The following is a 22,173-nucleotide window of genomic DNA, read 5'->3' as shown; positions in this document are numbered from 1 at the left end:
TTATGCATCCTTCCATCCCTCTAATGCACTGGCCTTGCTATATATACGTTAGAGCACATGCAGGTACACAAAAATTAGAGCTCAATACCCCCCACAGCACCCCCACTCGACTGACAACACCCCCCCCCCCCTCCACTGACAACACACGTAAAATGTTATTATTTTAAATGTGTTGTCAGTGGGGGGGGGGGGGGGGGGGGGGGGGGGTGTCGGTCAGTCGAATATGGGTTGTTGAGGGCTATCGAGCTCTTATTATCATGTGTCTGTGGTTAGAGTGCCTTGGTATATAGGTTATAAAAAGTCGATTTTTGAGTATTCATTTACTGCAAAACTGAGCTAAGCATTCCTTCCTCCTGCTCTCACCTAGTCCTGCCAACCCCCCCCCCCCCCCCACACGCACACCTAGAAGAGTTTTGTGCATTCAAATATTTTAGCACTTTTAAAGGGAGAGTATAAGAAGGAGCTGTATTTGTCAGATTGATGAAGTCACCAATAGGGGTCTCCCCTATCTCACACTACTGTATATCGAGTATTTATGAGGAATATGACTACTGCTGAGCCACAGCCTGGAACTGCAGTGCATATTAGTCATCTGAAGATCATCAATTTGGCCCTCTAGCACCTGCATATAGTCCCCCTTTAATCTTGCAGAACTGACAAATGATGCAGTTAATTTGTACATGAGTGTGTTTGGTTGAAACCTTTTCTAATTCGAAATTCGTTAGCCTCATAGCATAATTGCCGAACTCATATTAATTTTGAAGGTTTTGAGAAAAATTAAAGAACCATTTTTAGCTCACCTCTTAGCAGAGGTGAGCTTATCCCATACCGTGGCGTCCGTCGTCCGTCGTCGTCGGCGTCGTCGTCGTCGTCGTCGTCGTCGTCGTCGTCGTCGTCGTCGTCGTCGTCGTCGTCGTCGTCGTCGTCGTCGTCCGTCGTCCGTTAGCAGGGCACGTTTCGTAACTGTTAGAGCTATTGAGTTGAAACTTGGTACACATGTACCCTTATGTAATGACACCTGGGAGACCAAGTTTCGGTCCGATTCGTTTCATGGTTTGGCCACCAGGGGGCCAAACGTTAAAAGTGAAAATATGCAATATCTCCCTTAATAGTAGTCGGGAAATTTTGAAAAAAATATGGTAGGTACTTCTAGCAAAGGTGCATCATATATCCTCCGGGTTTTCGATTTGACCTCCTTTTCAAGGTCACAGAGGTCAAATGGTGTAAATTGGCCGTTAGGATGTAACGATGGCACGTTTCTAAACTGCAATGACTATTGATACCAAATTTGGTACACATTTACCCCTTAGTCAGGTGATCTCAGGGACCAAAGTTTGGTCCAATATGATTCACCACTTGACCACCAGGGGGCAAAATCCAAAAACCTTAAAGATGTGATTATTCCTTAACTTCTTGCCCGATTGCCACCAATTTGATATCATGGGTACATCTAACCACCATACAGTATATGTCACACAGGTTTTTAATTTGACCTTCTTGTCAAGGTCACAGAGGTCAAATGGCATAAATTCGCCGTCAGGCCGTAACTATGGCACGTTTCTTAACTGCAATGACTATTGATCACAAATTAAGTACACATGTACCCCTTGGTCAGGTGATCTCAGGTACCAAAGTTTGGTGCGATCTGATTTGCCGTTTGGCCTCCAGGGAGGGGGCCAAATCCTAAATTCTTCAAAATGCCATTATACCTAGTAATGACTTGCCCGATTGGCACCAATTTTATATCATAGGTACATCTAATTCTAACAACCATTCAATGTGTCACCCGGGTCTTCTTTGATTTGACCTACTTTTCAAGGTCACAGAGGTCGAATGTACTGTAAATTGGCCATTTTGGGGAAATTGTAATTGCTTGGACCTACATCAAACCTAACACTACATGACACAATACCATGCTCTTTATCCATCTTTCCTCCACATGAGGTGAGCACAATGGCCCTGGCCATTTCATTTAGACAACGCTTAGGAAATTTTTATTCGAACTTTAACAAAAACTTATAACAGATGTCTCAACATTTTTAAAACCATTAAATAAGTAACAATGCTTGAATAACACAGAAAAGTGACATAGACATAAAATTTTCACATTTTGGCCAAAATATGACTTAGGCAATTATGCTATGAGGCTAACGAAATGATAACTTTCATTTTGCCAAATATTTAAGAACTTGCCATTTAATGACTATCATACTAATATTGTGTTGAGATTAAAATAATTGTTATCTCTTCCTTTAATAACAAATGCATATGTGGAAAAAGATGCTAAAATTGTATCGTAATGTGTCCAACACGTAAAACTTTGTTTAAATTTTCCTCTCTCTGTTATGTCCTGTGATATCTTTTATGTGAAACTGTGTTCATCTGTTGTCTCCAATTATGACCAACCAAGTCGTACCATACTTCCGGGTTGCCCGGTTTCCTCCTACTGGGCTGTCAGGGTAGTGCATTGGAAACATTGGCACCTGTCACCTACAATTCCCATCAGTCCCAGTATACCAACTCTCTTCGACAGGGTAGTTATCCTCCGGGGCGTCCAGTTTCCTCCTACGGTACGAATCACAAAACTTAACTCTTTCCTATACTTCTGGAAATTTGTCTAACTATTTCTGTTTTTCTTTCAGAACATGACAAGACACCAACGGTCAAACCGCCTCCCAAGAAGACAGTGGTGAAGAAAGAAAGAAAACCACAGCCTGTTAAGGTCAAGGTAAGAATTATTTCAAATACTTTTCATAAACTCATAAGGGATCAGGGGTGTACGAGTAACTGGCCATCCCAGGACAAATATCTAAGGTGCAGAAGAGCAATTTCTGTCACCGGGACCTGTGATTATAATCACTGTGACGTGCAACAAAAGATCTCTCGTCCAGGGGCGTAGCTAGTAGGAGGGGGGGCGACGCTTCTGCAGAAAACACCAAAAAATGTGTTTTCGACCTTGATTTTGTCAGAATTTTGATTTAAAAAAAGTGGAATTTGCCCCCCCCCAAGACTAACAAAATAGCTACGATATTGACTGTAGGTGGCTCTGCAACAACGTGAGCATTTCCAACAAGTACCCATTCATTCACCTGGGTGGAAATGGGGCTTGTTAGGCAAAGAGGCAAACTTACAGTCTCTTGTTGTCAGTGGGATCGAACTGCAGACCTCATGACCGCTAGTCAGACACCCTGCTACTACACCAACATGGCTTGTACCACCACAAGTATTGGAGAGGTCATCAATCATGAATTAACCTAAGGATTGACAAGGCAAAGATTTATAAAATATTTGAAAAACAAAATCTTACCACAGACCAAACATGGATAACTGAAATTTTCTTCTTTCAGTCGAAGTCACCAAGTCTGGAGCCGGAATCTGAGTCCGAATCTGAACTGCTTTATAGCGAACAAAGCGATAGCCCACCCTCTACTACGCCCGAGCCGGTCAAAGTCAAGAAAGCGACATTACCAACACTTCCACCAGTGAATGTACCGGAGCCTAACCTGATCGAAAAGGTAAACAAAACTACCAAAGTTGCCCTTCTCCGCTCATTAAAAATTGAAAATGTGCACGTCTAATATTAAACTGCACTACAGTTTTGTGTAAGTCTATCTTTCTAAGCCACCGGTAAATACAACAATCACAAATGGCGTACCCCTTATTTTGTTCATTATTGGTTATCACTGTCACCTCATGGCGGTGCCTCTCAAAAAATTGCTGCTGCAGCGAAAGGTTTATTGACGAATATTTCTGAATCTAATTTATATTTTTAGGCACCGAGAGAGCGCCGCGAGACGGTCAAACATGTCATCGAGGCCGCGCCAGAGGAGGAGGAGACCAAGAAACGACCACCGCCACCTATAGTCAAGCGACGGAAAGCACCTCCGTGAGTTTTATTCCTACGATTGTCCGATCTGTACAGTGGACATTATGTACACAGGGATTACAAGAAATTAAAAAATTGGCATGGGCGTAAGATAGTACCTCTGGAATTCTTATTCTATACAATGTTCCTAGGCCCGGTTGTCAGAAAGCATGTTAGCTTATAACATCATGTTGACATGTTGTTTCATGTACATCAATGCACATGTAGTTTCATGTACATCAATGTGCATGTAGTTTCATGTACATGAATGCACATGTAGTTTCATGTTCATCAATGCACATGTAGTTTCATGTACATCAATGCACATGTAGTTTCATGTACATCAGTGCACATGAAACATGTCAGCATGATGTTATGAGCATGCTTTCTATACCGAACCATAGAGTTTGCTTGATGAAACTCATGTGTATCACACTTTTCCACCTGGAAATGTTCATATCCCCCAAAAATATAATTTGAAGGAAATTTGGTGAGACAGCCAGAGATAACTTATAAGTACTAAGCAGCTTATTTTCACTTGTTTTCAGTGTAATGAAGAGAAGAAAGGTCCCCGCGGCAAAACCTGCCAGCCCAAAGGGAATTGAGCTGCTGGACCCAACAACGTTAGATTATTTGGCCAAATATTGCATCATCCAGTAAGTCTGTTTGTCCATTCGGTGATATTTCAAATGCAAATACGTGTAATTTGAGTCAAATTACAAAGATTTATGATAGTGCGTTTCATCATTTTCAAGAATTTCCAGAGGGCTTTCAAGGAACTATAATTCCTGGTTCTTCAGAGCCCTTTGAATGAGAAGCTTGAATATCACATCCAAGTGCAGAGGGAGTGCTGAATTAGGAGTCCTAAACGTGTACTTATTTGAGAGGTGCTTTTTTTCTTTATCTAGATGCTGGATCTCAAATTGAGTGGAACCTCACTAAGCAGACACCTCTCTATTAGGACATACTCGCTATGAGGGACATACTCTCTATTGAGGACATGCTCTCTATTTAAGACACAGCTTTCGGTCGCAAGTTGGTTGTTGCCATTCACTTTGACCTCTTTAATCAAGACACCTCTCTATTAAGGACAGCATTGTCGAGGGTATCCTTTATAGAGAGGTTCTTCTGTACTCTGAATCTTTTCCAGTCCCGACCGCCTCCCCCTTTATGAACGCATCTTCAGAGAGGTGGTAGCCAATCAGAAGTTTAAATACTCCGACATCCCAGCAACGAAGCCAGGGCACGATGACGACGACGAAGACAATGATGATGACGACGACGACGCTGACAGCACCGAAGAAAACACCCGAAAAAATGGCGGACAGAACGGGCTGCTGCCGCATGAGTATAACATGATACGAGACTTGACGTTAATCAGTAGATCGGCGACGTATATTGAACCGGTAAATATTTTCTTCTAGAATTCTTTCAGGTCAAGCTTTTTACAACATCATTTCTATAGTCCATTTCTCCTAAACTGACATCATCTTCTATGATTGATAATGGCCATCATTCTCTCAGTTCTGTAGCAGTCAAAACTGGCGTATATTTTCAGTCATCCAGGGATTTTTACAATATTACACTATGATATTCATTCTGTTCACTTGATTCAAATTTACTTGTGATCGTCTACAGTTTCACCATTTAAGGCCTATGTCCACAACAGCTTCTTCAGGATTGATGTTGTTCACGTTCGATCTCTCAACTTCCTGTGGCAAGACTGATGTCAGTGTCTATTGACACCAAGGATGGGTTGATCCTCGGCAAAGAGGATAAGGTTTAAACCTTTACTTTGACTATTTCAGGGTGGAAGCATCACGGATGGTCACATGCAGAAACTGATCTATACCTTGGAGTGCATGAATGAGAAGTACCAAGACATGCAGAAACGGATGGAAAGACTTGAGTTAACACGCACCATGACGCTAGCTGGCCTTATAAGGGAGAAATACCCTGACTTAGCCAAGCCGGACTATGAGCCAAAGGGGAAAAAGAAGGTTAGCTTCCTAATTAATTATTCAGGGATTTGAGGAGAGAATATGTTATTGTCATGATTGAGAAGTGTGAAAGTCCTCTTCAAGAGAATTCGAGTAAATGGTCATGTCAGAGAGGGATCAGAAGGTGTTTTAACTTATAAATAATAACGGGTTCTTATCATTATATAACGCTTTTTCATGTTTTCCTGTACAGAGCGCTTTTGGGATATATCACCCTGGTCTCCACAGAAATCAATCGGGGGTTTCAAGGAGAAACCAGAAGGCACTCACTTGAACTTGCCCAGTGGGGGAACCAAGCAGTGACTCGATCCAGAGTTGAATTCACAACCTCTTGATCATCACCTTGTGTTGTTATCCAGGAACATGATTTGGTTGCCTAGCAACCTAATGTTGTTACCTAGCAACCTAATCTTGTAACCAAGCAACCCAATGTTGTAACCTAGCAACTCAATGTTATTACCTAGCAACCTGATGTTGTTACCTAGCAACCTAATGTTGTTACCTAGCAACTCGATGTTATTACCTGGCAACTTGATGCTGTTACCTAGCAACCCAATGTTGTTTACTCCTTTGATTGCAGAAAGGAAAGAAGGAAAAAAAGAAATCAGCGAAGGTGTTTGTGACAGAGACGGATAGAAGTCGAGAAACAACGTCCATGTCTTCAGGGAGTAATGTATTCAAAGGTCACCAGCTCACTGACCAGGATATCATAAACAGACTAGATCATAACAAGACAGAACAGGTAAGGCTACCTTCGCCCAAACCAACTCACGATGCAAGTAAACCCAACTGGCAATTGACTTTACGCCGGTAAACCAAATTGGCACCCAGCGGTAGTGATTTGCACAACACTCGCACTTGATGGTAATATACTCCTAGGAGAATGATTTTACTAGACATGCATGCCGAAAAAAAAGACTCATAGCAATGGAGGAATGTTACCTAGCAGCAATAGGGTAACCTAGCAACAGTTATGTGTAACCTAGCAACAGTTATGTAACCTAGCAACAGTTACTCCTACAAACTGTATATGTACTGTATAAACCTTCACTCCTATGTATCAGAACTCAAACCAGGAAGATTATTTTTCAAGAGTACCAAGCTATTGTTATGGTTCTGATCGGAGACTTTTTGTGTTGCAGTTGTAGGTCTGTTGGCTGAGAAAAAACCTTTAGGGGAGAGTACAAAACTTGTGTTGATTTGGTCACTTCTAATGATGGAGTTTTTGTAACTATCTGTTTTGTCTTTCAGTTGTCCTCTATACCATCCATCAGCAAACTCGATTTAGAAATCGAACGTTGCCAGGAGAAACTAGGAAGCATCGATGAACGGATGGATGAACTGGAATCTGAACGGCGTCTACTTGCTCTGTATACCCGGGAGCAGTACATACAGGAGCAAGCCAAGTCCATGGACCCCGATTTCAGGCGCAAACAGAGCGCCCTCTTTCAGAAGCTCAATCCCAACATGGACCTCGAGATGAACCTTGAGGAAGTCGAGTCAGCTCTGAAACAAATAAATAATAACTTACTGACGGAGAAAGAGTGTCAGTTTATATACCATGTAAGTTGATTTGAAGGAGATAACTGGTACCTTGCAACTGGGTTGTTTCAACATGTTATTATGGTGGTGATGCATCGTAACCTTATTTGGTCACCTAGCAACCTGATGTTGTTACCTAGCAACCTGATGTTGTTACCAAGCATCCTGATGTTGTACCAGCTGATGTTGTGACCTAGTAACCTGTTGTCACCTAGTGGTGTTGCATAGCAACATGATAACCTGATGTTGTCAATAGCAACCTTGTTGTGTTGCCTAGCAACATGGTAACCTGATGTTGTCAGTAGCAACCTGGTGTTATTGTCTAGCAATATGGTAACCTGATATTGTCAATAGCAATCAAGTGGTATTGTATAGCAACATGGTAACGTGATGTAGTCAAGAGCAACTTATAGTATGGTGTTGCCTAGCAACATTGAAACCTGATATGGTCAATAGCCACCTGGTGTAAATAATGTAATGCATATGGCAGTAGATTTTACTGCACTGTTTGTTCTTCATTTGCTTCTTAAACAATCATGCTTATGGTTTTGGAGATTTTAGCGTGTGGCCTAGACAATTTGTTTCAGCGTTGTTACGATCCTAAATTTCAGATTCTAGATTTGCCTGGGAGGCAAAGGATTAATATTAAATTATTCTGCATAGTCGCCGCGTTATCTGAGCGTGTGCGCAAGTTAGAGTGAGTAGGGTCAGAGACGTGTAGCGTAGAACATGTAGCGTAGAAACGCCAGTAGACGCATCTCATGTCCACACCCAGTCATATAGTCGGCACCGTAACTTGCGCACTAAATATGTATAGATGTAATAGTTGTTAGAATAGTCACCTTCAGATCATTCATGGCTTCTAGAAGCAATACCTCAGTCCCTTAGTTAGTAACTGTAAGTTAGCCAAAATTGCCACAATAGACTGTCCAAAGGTTTAAGTTATGGTTATAAATGTATTGCTCTGTTGGCGTTGTTAACAGTAACGTTGGCGTTACATAGGCAACGCTAATGTGGTCAGGCCAGGAGTGAATGGTATGACCCAATGACCCAACAAGCAGTGAATTGGTATGCCCCAATGACCCAACAAGCAGTGAATTGGTATGCCCCAATGACCCAACAAGCAGTGAATTGGAATGCCCCCAATGACCCAACAAGCAGTGAATTGGTATAACCCAATGACCCAACAAGCAGTGAATTGGTATAACCCAATGACCCAACAAGCAGTGAATTGGTATGCCCCAATGACCCAACAAGCAGTGAATTGGTATAACCCAATGACCCAACAAGCAGTGAATTGGTATAACCCAATGACCCAACAAGCAGTGAATTGGTATGCCCCAATGACCCAACAAGCAGTGAATTGGTATGCCCCAATGACCCAACAAGCAGTGAATTGGTATGCCCCAATGACCCAACAAGCAATGAATTGGTATGCCCAATGGCCCAACAAGCAATGAATTGGTATGCCCCAATGACCCAACAAGCAGCCAATTGGTATGCCCAATGGGGGGGGGGTCACCTGTAACTAGTACTCATGCTTTGTGTTACATTCATTACTTGGAACTTTCCTGTTACAATCATCATGTTGTAATGGCAAGGTTGCTGGTTGCAGGACAGAAACATTTGAAAACAGACATTAGTGGAGCATTTTAGGCCTGCAGGCGAGAGCAAAGGTGGAAGGAATGGGAACAAGCTATTGTATCAAGAGGCAAGACAAGCTGCATCAATGCCTGAAATATATAATAGTTTGACGACAAAAAATTATAACGTTCAATATTGTGGACACCGTGTGTCTATTTTGGCTAACTTGAAGTGACATCTGACATGGTTTATCATTCAGCTTCTAGGTGGCACCACTAGCACTCAGTATTACCCATCCTCACCCTCCCGTTATCATGTAATTGTAGATCCTGGATCTTCCCGGCCAACCGCGGATTAACATGAAGCTGTTTTCGGTTATAGCGTCACTGTCTGAGAGAATTATGGATTCGGAGTAAGTAGGAAATGACGTCATTGAACTTTGATGTCTTGGTGTCAGATTGTGAAATGAGTTTGTTCGTGACGGAATTTTATATTTGTAAGTATGGCCAAAAGGGTAAATGTCATCCTTATTGACACAGGTTGACACAGGTCGACACAGGTCGAGCATTCGCCACTTTAGCACTTCAACTGTGGAACTCTCTTTCCCCCACCCTGAGAGCTACATCGGATGTCTCAACCTTTCGCAAAGAACTCGAGACCCTTCGTTTCAATAGAGCTTACCAGCGCCGGTGAACATTTGTTTCAAGTGATACAGGCGCTTTACAAATAACAATTATTATTATTATTATTAGGATGTCAACCAGATTAATTCTGCGAAATGGTTTGACATTACGTAAACACATGACTCTGGCAAACTTTTGTATCTATTTGAAAGTCCTGCGCGTCTTGGCATCTGTCTGGTGTTGTGTGGGGTCATAAGTCCCCTGCGGCAACGGATCCCAGGTGACGTTTGGTTGTCAAGGGTATTGTGAGGGCTCATTCGCACAAATTTTGGATGATGGCGCCAAAAGACATCTGAGGGAATTGGCATAATATAAGATAGCCCAAGACATATGGTGGGGATTATTTCACACAAGTGAAGAGGTAAAATTTGCAAAAAGAGAGCCTCTCACTTTAGACTGTTGTGCACATGGGGTATGCACTTACAGAGAGACATCCCTCCTCCCCCAGGATGTGTAGGGGCTCACCGTGACACAATTCAAGCATAATCTAGATCATAATAGTTAGTTTCCAACCGCTACTCCATAACGCAACAGTAAAATTAATCACTTTGTCTACAAAATTTCCTTCCCTGTAAAATCAGGTAGTCTCTGTATAGCCTAGTCACTGTACCCCTTGTATAAGGGTTTTTCTTTGATGACCAAATGTGTATACGAGACAAAATTATCAAAAAAGTCTTTAAATTACTAAAAAAACCTCCTCTTCATTCCTTGCTAGTATTTTCTTGGAGATGCAACAATCGATTTTGGGTATAATGTTCATGTGCTTATTTATTCCAACAAAAACATGACCAGCTATTTAATTTGTTGTTTTTCATCATGATTTCAGCCCAATTATTAGGAAATTAATCAACAAATTCAACTTTGATGCTTTGGACGTCAAAATGGCGAAATGCAAGGTAAGAAATATTGTCGGACATTGTCTGACCTTTTGAAATAGTGTCTTATAACTGTAGCAGGGTGTTGGGGTGAAACACCGGTCTCCAATGAAAATTGGGGCTGGTGATTTAGGCCATGAAGATGTCAAATTTGCTTCGTACAGGTCCTGCATACCAACTAGAGTCACTGAGATTTGATTGGAAGTATCTAAAGCCACATACCACATACCCACATACCCGAAGATATTCACATTTGGCAGAGTACCACATCTGGTGGAAATATCGACATAAGTTACTGGCAGTTGTTCCGTCAAAGGTCGAAAGATTTTCCTTTAACAATAGCTAAACCGTCATTGGATTTCCCAACCTGGAAAAAATTGGCATGTGAGTATGTGGGTATGTAGTATGTGGTATGTGGTTTTAGATACTGCCGATTTGATTTCGGTTTGTCGGAACTGTGATATCTTGGCGTTTTCAAAAGCAAACATTATCTCATCTCTACTGCATGGTTTGTCTATACCTATAGTCTCGATTCAAGACTATCAAAAATTCTCATTACCGTTCTAGGAACTATTCTACCTGTTGTCCGATCAGGACATTGATGCTCCGGATGGGAAAATCACTGCACGGAGTCTGGCAGTGGAGCTAGCAGCTGGGGGCGTCTCACCAGAACACACAAAATATGTAAGTCTTACTAATCTTTGATCGATATCATTGATTTATTTACCGGTAATAAAGTTTTTTCAGCAAACATTACAAGGAGAATCATCATCTTACAAAGAAGTAACACTTCTGAGTATGCATGACACACAGGCAATTGTGCACTAACTACCATTTTCTGGGCTTCTTCTTGGACAGAACTTCTCTCATTTGGACATATCGTGGATGTTCAAGAGCCTGCCCATCAATCTTGGCTGCCCAATGGATGTCCAAATGTTACAGGAAGACAATAGTATGAAACGGATCAAATAGAAACTCAGATGATAAGACGTCACTTTTTATGCAAAAATCCTTCAATTCACAGCAAAAAATGTTGTATTTTCTCGAAAAGACCTGAAGTGGATTTTGTGGCTGCTGTATATGAACCCTCATGTGTCAATGTTTTCTCAAGTTTTCTGACAAAATGGATATCTGGAGCAGTTCCAGTTCTTCCTCATTCTAACCATTTTGTTCACGTTTTCAGGTCCTGAGCAAGTTTAACCGAGAGAGGAAGGGAGTTGTTGACTTTTTGGATTATCTCACGTATGTCCCCCTCTTCATTGAGATTCACGATAGGATTATCAGTGACCCGCTGAGCGAATCACGACTATTCTAGCTGCAGCACCAAAAGATAGGTGGCGCAGTGGTGAGGTAACTTCGGAATGAATTGGGGCTGGTCCAGCTGTGGCTGAGATGGAAGAGAAGCGTTATTGAATCTTCCACCCAGGAAAAAAATGGCGTTAGCGAGTTGTCCCAATTTGCGGACCGAAATGAGGCTGGTGAAAATGATCTGCAGGGTGGCCCTGAATTATTTTCCCTTGCACAATAGAATTCGTTTGTGTATTCATTGTGTGAGGGAACATAATTCTGGGCCACCCTGTATGGTGAGAGGAACATGTACTAAGTCAGACTGTTTTACTCTGCAAAAATTATGCAAATCCTTCATGTCCTTTATTTATAGTCTGGAGAACCTCTCTATTGAGGACACCCTCAGGACTGACAAGTATTGTCCTTAATAGAGAGTTATCCTGATTAGAGAATTGAATGGAATCCAACTAAATGGTGAACAAACTAGTGCCCTTATTGTTAGTGAGGGTGTCCTTATTAGAGAGGTATCCGCTTAGGGAGATTCCACTGTTGAATTTTGTGAGGAAGACATCACACGGCACCCCAGTCTGGACCTCAATTTTACAATCCCCCTCCAATGTGTACATACTAAATCGGCGGCCACTAACTATAGGAACTGTGATAAATAAAGACTAAAATCATTACTTTTGTATGCAATTGTATGAAAATATTTATTTTGCACATGATATAAGTGTTTGTGTTCGTTTTTACAGGACTTGGTTGTTGTTCAAAACTAGTTCGGGTGTTGTCTCCTGTTACGCCAAGACGTTACACCCTTCGACCTTGACCTTACATGTACCAAATACCGTTGTAAACAATGGACCAGATTTTCTCCCATATGCACGGCAAAAGTTCTCAGGCAACCAGTCATTGTATCTTTTACCAAATTCACATGCTGGTTTGACTCCATTGACGCCAGTTTGCATTGTCTTCGGAAATTTCCGAAGATTTTTGAAAAGACTTGAACAATTATAAGACAAAACTGATCAAGTTGAGAGCAGCGCAGGAACTTGATTAAAAGACAAAGTGTTGAATGGTTGTTTGAAAGTGTGTGTGATGATGATTGTTATGGGTAAAAATCTGGTCCACGATTCACACTGGAGATAATCCATGCTCAACTAGACCAGAATCTCGTGAGCCGCCAAGTCCTTCGGTGTCACAAATAAAGTTCACAACATGTGTCATCTAGTCTCTTGTGACAATCTGTTCGAGTTGCGAATGCCCCACTGCTACACTCGCTGCCAAGTCCTTCATGGTCACAAATAAATGCCACAGCATGTTTTATCAAGTCTCTCCCAACAATCTGTCCGTGTAACATGCGCCTCGCGGCTATCATTGATTTCCCGAATGACGATGGGTAGCCGATCAATCACGTATGCCTCATGGCCATCATTGTGTTAATTTCCCAGATGACGGTGCGTAGCTGATCTATCACCTCCTTGAGCTGCCGATTCTTTAATCTCACTTGCTGCAACAGGAAAGGAAAGCGGATAAGAACTAGGACAAGAGGAAACAAGAACTAACAAGTTATATTCCACATCCCAACTAAGTTACATTGTTCTCTAACAATGGTCTGCAAGAGTTATGGGATTGTAGCAATCTTTAGCTCACCTGGTGAGCTCTTAGATAAACTGATACAATTATAGCTCCAAGAAATGAGCTGGTAGTACACTGATAGCCCCTGCCAGGAACACAAATGTTATAATTGTATGGAGGCTACAACTGTACCATCTTGTTGTATAAGCTGGCGTTTGAAAGATCTATTTTTCTTACCTCAATCACTTCCTTGCGCTCCTCGGAGCTGTACTGATAAATGTCTGTCTGTCGGGCGTAGTTAGTCTCATCTTCATCCTCATACGGAATGAAATTCTGGAAGCGAATAAGAAAAATTTTAAAGTGAATCTCATATGAGTATTACCATGCCCTTCCCCTGCCTCTGTCGAAATCAAAGCAATTGTCAAGTCATACACAAGTTTCTGAATGGAGCCCTATTGCAGGCCCTATTGTCCACATGTTCTTCAGGCTGAACTTAGCTAACTGATCTGCGCCAGACTTTTGAATAGGAAATGAGAAGAATGACGAAAAATCTACTGGAAAATGCAGGTGGAAAGATATTTAAATAAGAAAAGAAACATATTATATTTCTTGCCGCTTGAAACATACCATCAAAATAAATCAGGACAGACACTATGGCAGAGGGGACATGTCCCGTATCATGCACAAGTCTCAGACCAGACTAGTAGGTTTCCTCCTACAAATGATATTTCATTCAATACAAAATGCTTACTTCTTCATTGTTCTGGGTTATCATGGTACAAGTGTCGTTCACTCGTGTGTAGAGGTTACGCAATCGGTTGAAACATATTGTCATTTTCTTCATGTGATCTTCAAGTTTGGCCCGACGGTCTTGATAATTTTGCATGTTGACTGTTGTGCCGTTCGGGAGCTGTAAATGGAGATGAAAAAAGCGTTACAACATTTCCAATTTCGAACATAATACCAGAAGGGAGAGGCTCAATTTGATTTTAAAAAGATTTTAAAGCAAATTTAGCTTTGCTTCCTGCACAAAAAGCAAAGAACCCGATTTCACTTTTTTAGTCTTTATTTGCTTAATTTTTACTTCTCGAAGCGGACCACTTTATTATAACGTCTTCAGATAATCAAATTTATAATTTATATGTTGCCGCAAAAATAAAAATCTGATTAAAATTACTGTAACAGGGTTGTCAAAACGACATGCAATTTCACAAAATTGTGAAATGAAATGGCCACTAAATAAGACTAATATTAATAATCGGAATGTCCCTGTATAGTTTCGGAACCGAAAAATAAACTCACAGTAGTCTGTTTCAAGGTTTGAAATATCTCCATTGTCTTGTGGACGATCTCCTGCACTGCTTCCTGCCCCAACCGACACAGATACGCTGCCGGAATTTCCTTCTGCGGTGGGCCACCAGGGGGCATCCCACCCATCATTTGTTGCATCTGCACCCCTGGTGGAGGGCCCGGCATGCCTTGCTGCATCATTTGGTGGTACTGAGGAGCAGGCTGCTGTTGCATCATGGTGATCCCGGGACCTGGCACCATCATTCCCACCCCTGATGTCTGCATTGGATTTTGTACATTATGTGGTGGCATCGCCATGATTTATTGATTGAGGAATAGATTCGTTGAAAAATCTGGAAAATGAAAGAGTGAATTAACCCTTTGATGGTAACAATCAGAGATTCAACCAAGTTGGACTCTCTGTCGGAATTGACAACATCAAAGGGTTTACTGTCGTTTCGCTACATTGCCAGTTCGCTACCAGTCGTTTCGCTGCATGTGGCGGTCGTTTCGTTACATGGTAGGTCGTTTCGCTACATGGGTGGAGTCGTTTCGCTACATGATGGGTACGGTCGTTTCGCGACATGGAGGGCGTTTCGCTACATGGGTGGAGTCGTTTCGCGACATGGATGTAGGTCATTTCGCTACATCGTAGGTCGTTTCGCTACATTATTCCCCTATTACTCCCTAAGTTTGTGCTAAACTCCGGGCTAAATATCTGTTGTGAATTTAGGGAAAAAATGCTCGAGTATAGTACAATTACAGATTCGTCTTCGGGTAATCATCATTATCATCATCATCATCATCATTATCATCATCATCATCATTATTCACGGCGTAGTAACCAAATTTGATTTTTGCCGCATGCAGTTTGAACGGGCTAAGTGTGCGGGTGCATGACAAAAGTTTGAAACAAAAACTCGGAAATGTTCTGTTCGTTCCAAAAAAAGTTTGTTATAGGGTAACGAAATAAAAACGTAACAAATGTCTACCAATTCAAAGTCCTCCACACTTATTTACAAAAGTAATACTGGCGGTTTTAATTAATATGTAAAGTCGAGGACTTAGTGAGCCCCCCTTTAGGTCGGGGGAGCTCCCCCGAACCCCCCTACGAGCATATGTTATTAAGTGCAAGCTCTAACAACTACAGCTGTTACAATGGGGGGACACCCCCAAACCCCCCTCCGTCGACATAGGTTTTTACCAGTGCGTTGGGGGAAGCTCCCCCCAACCCCCCCCCCCCCCGGTGGACAGTCAACTAGCCCTTCTGTGTCATACTGCTGGAGGGGGGGTGCGATGGGACCATCCATATAGTTCCTTCCGACACATTTTTTGTTTTGGTAATGTAATACATTGTGATTGTCCTTATTCACGGGAATCGGGCGTTTCCAGTGATATACGACATAAATAGGTTGTCCTCATGCATTCACTTTGGAAACGCATTGTAAAATAGATGTTACGTCCTGTTAATGGGGCACGTCATCATCGCGTACAGCAGGGTCCATATGACCATTCATTGGCGGATACATGGATACAATCGAGCGGCCGACCACTGAGGCGAGAGCATTTTCCATTAGGCTTGCCAGGACCAATTAAGCAGGTGCACTAATTGGCTTAATTGGCTAGGCCCGCAATAGCTGGTAATGACGTATTGCAAGAAGACATTGACTTCAGGGGCTATGATCACGTGCTGTTTGCGATCGGCGGGAACGATTTATCTATGTGCCCCCAGCCGATACAAGTCTTCAAGCGACTGAAGAACCTGGTCGGCAAGTGCTAGAAGCAGGGGCCACGAGCAAGCATAACTTCGCTTATGGAAAGATTCAACACAAGCAAGAGTCGCTACAGAGTCCCAGAGAAGTACAACAAATGTGTCGCCAAGATCAACGCGTTATTGAGAAAAGATAAGAGAATCGACTTAATCGAACTTAAGTCTATCCACCGGCAGTCGCAGATGAAGAGTGATGGTGTGCATCTCAACGACGACGGACAACACAGACTGGCACGAGAAATCCGGGGCGGTATCCTTAGGAGGCGCTAGGCCTTTGGTGCAGCATTGATATACGGCCCTTTTCAGGGCCCTCAAAAAAGTAAAAGAGACAAATGTGCATGGCCTACAGATATTTCTAAGCAAGTAATAAAAATAAAGAAATAAATCGTGCAATTCTGACCCTATAGAACAATATACCAACTTTTTTAGGATTTTAACAAAAAATGGGGCCGGGCGTTTTTCGTAGGGGCAGGCGGGGACGATCACCAACTCTTTTTTTTATGTGGCCTAACCCAGGCCAGGACGACAAGAACCCCTTGCGCGCCATCAAACCGTATAAGTTTTTTTACCGGCAAACTGTGCTATAATAAATTTGTAGTCACCACAGGGAATTATAGTAGGGTAAAATAGAGTAAAAATAATGACTCCACCCATATAGCGAAACGACCTACGATGTAGCGATATGACCTACATCCATGTAGCGAAACGACTCCACCCATGTAGCGAAACGACCTACCATGTAACGAAACGACCGCCACATGTAGCGAAACGACTGGTAGCGAACTGGCAATGCAGCGAAACAGCCTGATACCCATCAAAGGACAAAGACATTGACAATGACATCAATGTCCAACAAAAGAAAGTATTTTGGCCCCCATGTCTAAATACTTTCTCAGCTTTTTTTCGGCTGACAGCAGTAATTTCATGATGTCGTTTCTTTTTGTGACACACTGTAAACATTCTGTGTATCATGTACATTTTGTACAGGAAAGTAATCAACGAAATTAGAAACTTCTTCCACATGCATAAAATCGGCCTACATTTAAAAATTAATCAAACATGACCAATCTCAAATGACCAGTGTTATCCACATCACCATCCTTACCAAACCGTTTTCGGCAAAACAGCGTAAATTCCTTGAAAATGAGGAAAATTAATAGAAAATTTTCATTGTTTTTGTTTTCATGGTCGCAGCCATATTGTTTTCAGTTCATCAATCTGCCACGACAGCTTTACTGGCGCCACTGTACGGTGTAGCAGTAGTTTTAATCTCTCAGTAAAAATACACTACTACAATGGCTTAATTGCTAATTCACCGTACAGGGGGAGCTCCTGCCATGCTGATATCTTCTTCTTCTTCTGCTGCGTTCAGATTTTCATAACCATTATAACCGCAAGTCATGTGTAGTGCGGCAGAATTGGCCGTTTTGCAGGTCTTCGGCAAGTCCCCATCTAACTTGGTCACTCTACCCTCCCGGTCACATTGGCAGGTACAGAGGTACAGTGGTACCAGTCGCTGGTGGTGAGCCAGTGATGTCTTTATGCTGACTTACATAAGTATACAACCTATGATACATCATCGATGTCAAACACCAGTTAGAAGGGGGGAATGTTAATCGATAATCTACCAGAGGTTGTGCCATTAGGTCGGCGATCTTAAAGCCAGGATATACAGCTACGGCATGTTATGCGATAGTTTCTCCATGCCTATATTCTCCCTTTAAGAAGACATTTGCAAAGTGACCCTGGCCGGGTTATGCAACCAGCAAGGGCGAACAAATGTAATGGTGGCCAATCTTCTGCTGGCGACTGGCCGGAAACCAGTCAACAGTCTATCTGAAAATCTCAGAACAAAAAAACAACACTCAAAATATTTTTTCTTTCTATATTTATATGAACAATACTTCATTGGATCATTTTTGTTCAGTGCGCCAACCAGAGTTCAGCCAAAACACAAGATAATAAATAGCAAATCATCACAGACTGTGTATGCACCTTCGATCCAAGTTTGGCAAGAACATCCGCTCAGCCGGCTGAGACTTCCCCAAAAGCCCTAATCAAGAAAGTGTTTCTAACCCTCTCGCTGCGGTAGCCATTTTTGGGTCAGACAGGTCAGATGTGCTGTCAGACAATCGACACCAATAGAGAGGGTGCAACAAAGTGTTGTTGAAAATTTCGAGGAAAGGCACGACGTGCTATCCTTGACCTGCAGGATATGGGAGCATGTAAATACATACTTTGGGATCATGCACATCACCTACAGCGGGTTAATAGTGTTAATATTTCATGCTTTGCCTCTTCTGCACACTTCAATCAGAGCAACTTTCGTTTTGCTTCGAAAATCTACTTCATATTGTTTTTAGCAAGCTGTTGCGAACAGAATAAGTCGTAAACAAAAGTTGAGAAAAAACTTTCAGGTACATCGAGGACACACACGAAAACCGTCCTGTCCTACATGTATGTCCTGCAGCCAAACTTGGACCCCATATGAAACACCGTGGCACACCAAGACAATAAAATCCTACCACAGTTGCTGAGCATATAATCTTAAGATTTAAATCGAATTTCACAACATATTGCCAATATTTGTCAGGGCACAATCTTTTTGTAAGTCTTGGTAGACTGAAAGTACTTCATACTGGCTTCCTTGCAGTTTTGCATCAATCTCTAAACTGACAGGAACGGCCTCAAACGATTACAGGTGATCAAATACCCGAATTTTTGTCCAAAGTTTTATGGAAAGCCAGGCATAGACCTTTCCATTTCTGCAGTCAAACAAAAATGAAACAACCCTTAACCCTTTCACTACTGCAGCCGCAGGGTTTTGAAAGTTTACCATACCCATGGCCCCCACCCGGTATACAATGATGACCAGGCGGCCTGCATCCCAACTTGGCTAAGGAAAAGTTTCATTGTAAAATAAGTAGCATAACCCAATCATAGGGACGAGGTGTGCACTGAGTTGAGTGCACTGAGTGGAGTGCAGTGTAACCTTCTCGTTTTTCAGGGGTAGCTTACAAAAGACTCATATGGGGACTGCGGTTGAAAGATATAGAATGATAGAAAATTTAGCAGTACGCATTACTGCGGGCCAGTAGGACGCAGGGTACGGACCCGATATATACTGGGTGCGATAGGAAAAGAGCTTAGAGATAAAAATACACTGCCAAAGATAATTAGTGGGATCACAATAGTAATAATAATAATACTAGACCAGAACTGAAGACAAATTGCAACAATTGTGCAAAAAACAAACAGTATGACAAACAGGTAAGACAAACATGAAGGAACAAATACCGGTATTCAAATCAAGTTGCATTTAAAACTAAAGCTGTAACGATTACAGTTCTCCCTCTCAAATTTTTGTAAATTTATCAGGCCAGGCCTCCCAAGTCTTAGCAGACACCTCATGATTTCCTCTCTTTCAACGCCTCTGCTCTCGACGCATGGGGTCAACCCAAACCGCCTTTGTATTTATCTTGGGTCAACTGGAAGATTCACACCAGAGTCAAGTGTTTTATTCACCCAAAAAACGAAAAAGCAGACATTGCAGAGACCCAACAAAACAAAGTATGGCAACTAACTTCATAAATAGCAAAGAAATGAACGCACAGAGCACAGTGACAATAATATTATACCAGACTGCCATACATGTCAGTACTACTTGTTTTCTGATCTGTGTGAAAAACATGTTCTTTGAAGGCAAGCTAGAGATTTCTCCTGTGATATCAGTTACAATGTTTACTGAAAAATTTCCAGTCTCGTTATGTTGAAAACTGCGATATCGTAACCGATGGTAACCACACGACCAATCAGTGTCCTCCCCAGTGTGTGCTTTCCACTGACCTTTAAAAGCCGACTCGAAAAGTCTCTTCAGATGGCACAGCGAATTAAGTACCTTTTCAATGCCAACATGCGTGTATGACTATGAACATTCTAACTGAGCCGAACTGAGGATGGAACTCAGCAAATGTGGTGCCGATTCCCCAGGGCAGCAATGTGTACACATGACATCCATCTACATACAGTTTTGGGAGAGTGATTGGCATTTGTCTGCACCGACTCTATCCATCCCTGACTTTTACAAAAATGCAACCTGTACTATGTTCAAGTCCTCTTAAATCTAAAACCCAACCACTCAGGTATTGCAAAACAACGGTGAAATTCTCAACATACTTTCATCATCATTGACATGGAGTTCTTGCAAATGTTCAGATACACTGTCTATTTCTCTTCCCTGCGTATCACCAGACCCCTTCGTTAGATCATCACTATGTCCCTCAGCTGTTCTCATCGTACTGCTACTAGTAGTAGTAGTACCCAGACTTAACTTTGCCAAAGTCAGATCATTCATAGATTTCGACCTATGAAATGCAAACTGTAGCCCCTCAACCTGAGACAGCTCGGAGTCCGTTTTCAAACCGGTGGCGCCATCTAAACTACTAGAATATGTACTAGTTGACGCCACAGGACCTGTGCTCTCCTGACTTAATGACTTATTGAGCCACCAGGGAAGATTATAGGGCTGTTGGTAGCGGCGGATTCGTGACAATTTCACCCGTGCAACTCTAGATGTCTTCCTCTCCACCTCCATGCTATTTTTTGAAAACTTCCCCGCCCGTGAAAAGAATCCCAAATCAGTTGACGCTGTCGATACCGGTGCACTCATACTCCGACCACGAGAGTGAAATATGTCCTGTTTCGGGCTTGACGTCAATCCTACAATATATTTCGGGTTCATTTTTAAGACTTGGTATCCCCCAGGAACAACGTCCTGCTCCTGACTTGAACAACCACTGGCAGCGACATTACTGACAGACTCCTTTTCTGATTCCGATTTTGCTCTTGAACGCGACTCTCTCAAATACTGATGCCGACTCTCCGTGACTGTACTGAGCATGCCCAGTTCATTCAGTGCTGTATCGAGGTCCATACTTGTTGCTGTCGGTCGTACGCAGCAGTAACACCCTCCTGAAGTCTCCATATCACCTGAAAAGATAATACTGAATTACTAGAAAGGGGGGGGGGCATTACCCTGAAAAGTATCTTAATCTTCTCCAACAATTTCTAAAATTGTTGGAGAAGATAATTTTCAGTATTTAAACATAGACCTACATCCAATCCAAAGAACACTGGACAGGCAAATGACCAGATGACAGGCCAGCACGATGACTCAATAATGTTATGTGTTGGCACTTCAGACAGGCCTATGTTTTCCAAAACAGATCAGGGCATGCACTATATGTGTACTGGTCTGCGAGGTCATGTCATGATGGGAGAAAATCATGAAATGAAAAAATCCCCCAACTTCTGACAGAGTGTTTACAGCAATTACCAATGAACTGTCACTACATTTTGTGTTGTACCTAGTCTCTAGGTTCCGACTAAACACACCAAAGACTTGAGAGCACAATTTACCAAAGCATTTGGAAGAAATTTAGAGAAATTTGCAAATAATTCTTGGGCTGGTCTGCCAGATGACGGATGAAAACAAACCAGACCAACCAAATTACCCACAGTTCATAGCTGAACCAAAACAAACCGAATTATGACATAAATCCACATTGGGTAGTATCAAAACTTGCTTAGTGAAAAGATAGGATATCAGTCACAAGATTGGTGAAAAAGTGATTGAATTTGATGTCTTTATCAGTGTGAAAATCGTGTTTTTTCATTGCCGGAAGTTACTTAATTTTGCCGG

The 22,173-nt window shown here is 42.1% G+C and overlaps 3 protein-coding genes across 5 annotated transcripts in view; 1 reads left to right on the top strand and 2 right to left on the bottom strand.

The window, feature by feature from the left end:
* LOC135502839 (uncharacterized) overlaps window positions 1–12,579 on the top strand; it is a 45,357-nt gene extending 32,778 nt beyond the window's left edge. Inside the window, exons 15-26 of one of the 3 annotated variants that reach the window (XM_064795950.1) lie at window positions 2,643–2,728; window positions 3,348–3,515; window positions 3,774–3,886; window positions 4,414–4,521; window positions 5,016–5,271; window positions 5,674–5,865; window positions 6,446–6,607; window positions 7,117–7,428; window positions 9,318–9,403; window positions 10,501–10,570; window positions 11,117–11,233; window positions 11,733–12,579. In XM_064795950.1, the coding sequence (XP_064652020.1) occupies window positions 2,643–2,728; window positions 3,348–3,515; window positions 3,774–3,886; window positions 4,414–4,521; window positions 5,016–5,271; window positions 5,674–5,865; window positions 6,446–6,607; window positions 7,117–7,428; window positions 9,318–9,403; window positions 10,501–10,570; window positions 11,117–11,233; window positions 11,733–11,864 (1,802 nt within the window). In that variant the 3' untranslated portion in view covers window positions 11,865–12,579. Of the gene's footprint in view, window positions 1–2,642; window positions 2,729–3,347; window positions 3,516–3,773; window positions 3,887–4,413; window positions 4,522–5,015; window positions 5,272–5,673; window positions 5,866–6,445; window positions 6,608–7,116; window positions 7,429–8,018; window positions 8,105–9,317; window positions 9,404–10,500; window positions 10,571–11,116; window positions 11,234–11,732 lie in introns of all 3 variants that reach the window. The other 2 variants (XM_064795949.1, XM_064795951.1) reach the window with 2 other exon arrangements.
* Window positions 12,544–17,671, bottom strand: LOC135502840 (mediator of RNA polymerase II transcription subunit 30-like). The gene is made up of 5 exons (XM_064795952.1): window positions 17,578–17,671; window positions 14,714–15,054; window positions 14,163–14,321; window positions 13,649–13,744; window positions 12,544–13,343 (listed from the first exon to the last, which is right to left on the bottom strand). Exons 2-5 carry the CDS (start codon window positions 15,017–15,019, stop codon window positions 13,245–13,247), a joined length of 660 nt encoding a protein of 219 aa, XP_064652022.1. The 5' UTR covers window positions 15,020–15,054; window positions 17,578–17,671; the 3' UTR covers window positions 12,544–13,244.
* A 694-nt stretch (window positions 17,672–18,365) lies between these two features.
* On the bottom strand, window positions 18,366–21,971 carry LOC135503300 (uncharacterized). The gene is made up of 2 exons (XM_064796814.1): window positions 21,839–21,971; window positions 18,366–21,461 (listed from the first exon to the last, which is right to left on the bottom strand). Exon 2 carries the CDS (start codon window positions 21,454–21,456, stop codon window positions 20,611–20,613), a length of 846 nt encoding a protein of 281 aa, XP_064652884.1. The 5' UTR covers window positions 21,457–21,461; window positions 21,839–21,971; the 3' UTR covers window positions 18,366–20,610.
* Between the last annotated feature and the right edge of the window lie 202 nt (window positions 21,972–22,173).

Source organism: Lineus longissimus, chromosome 19 (genome assembly GCF_910592395.1).
Source record: "Lineus longissimus chromosome 19, tnLinLong1.2, whole genome shotgun sequence".
Taxonomy (NCBI): Eukaryota; Metazoa; Nemertea; class Pilidiophora; order Heteronemertea; family Lineidae; genus Lineus; species Lineus longissimus.
The sequence above is the reverse complement of the archived record's forward strand: the minus strand, read 5'-3'. Positions and strand labels throughout refer to the sequence as shown.

Coding starts and splice junctions, on each gene's coding strand:
- LOC135502840 (XM_064795952.1), bottom strand. CDS start 15,019: ATGGCGATGCCACCACATAATGTACAAAATCCAATGCAGACATCAGGG. Junction 14,322..14,713: donor AAACCTTGAAACAGACTACT/GTGAGTTTATTT, acceptor CTCCATTTACAG/CTCCCGAACGGCACAACAGT. Junction 13,745..14,162: donor TAACCCAGAACAATGAAGAA/GTAAGCATTTTG, acceptor ATTCGCTTCCAG/AATTTCATTCCGTATGAGGA.
- LOC135503300 (XM_064796814.1), bottom strand. CDS start 21,456: ATGGAGACTTCAGGAGGGTGTTACTGCTGCGTACGACCGACAGCAACA.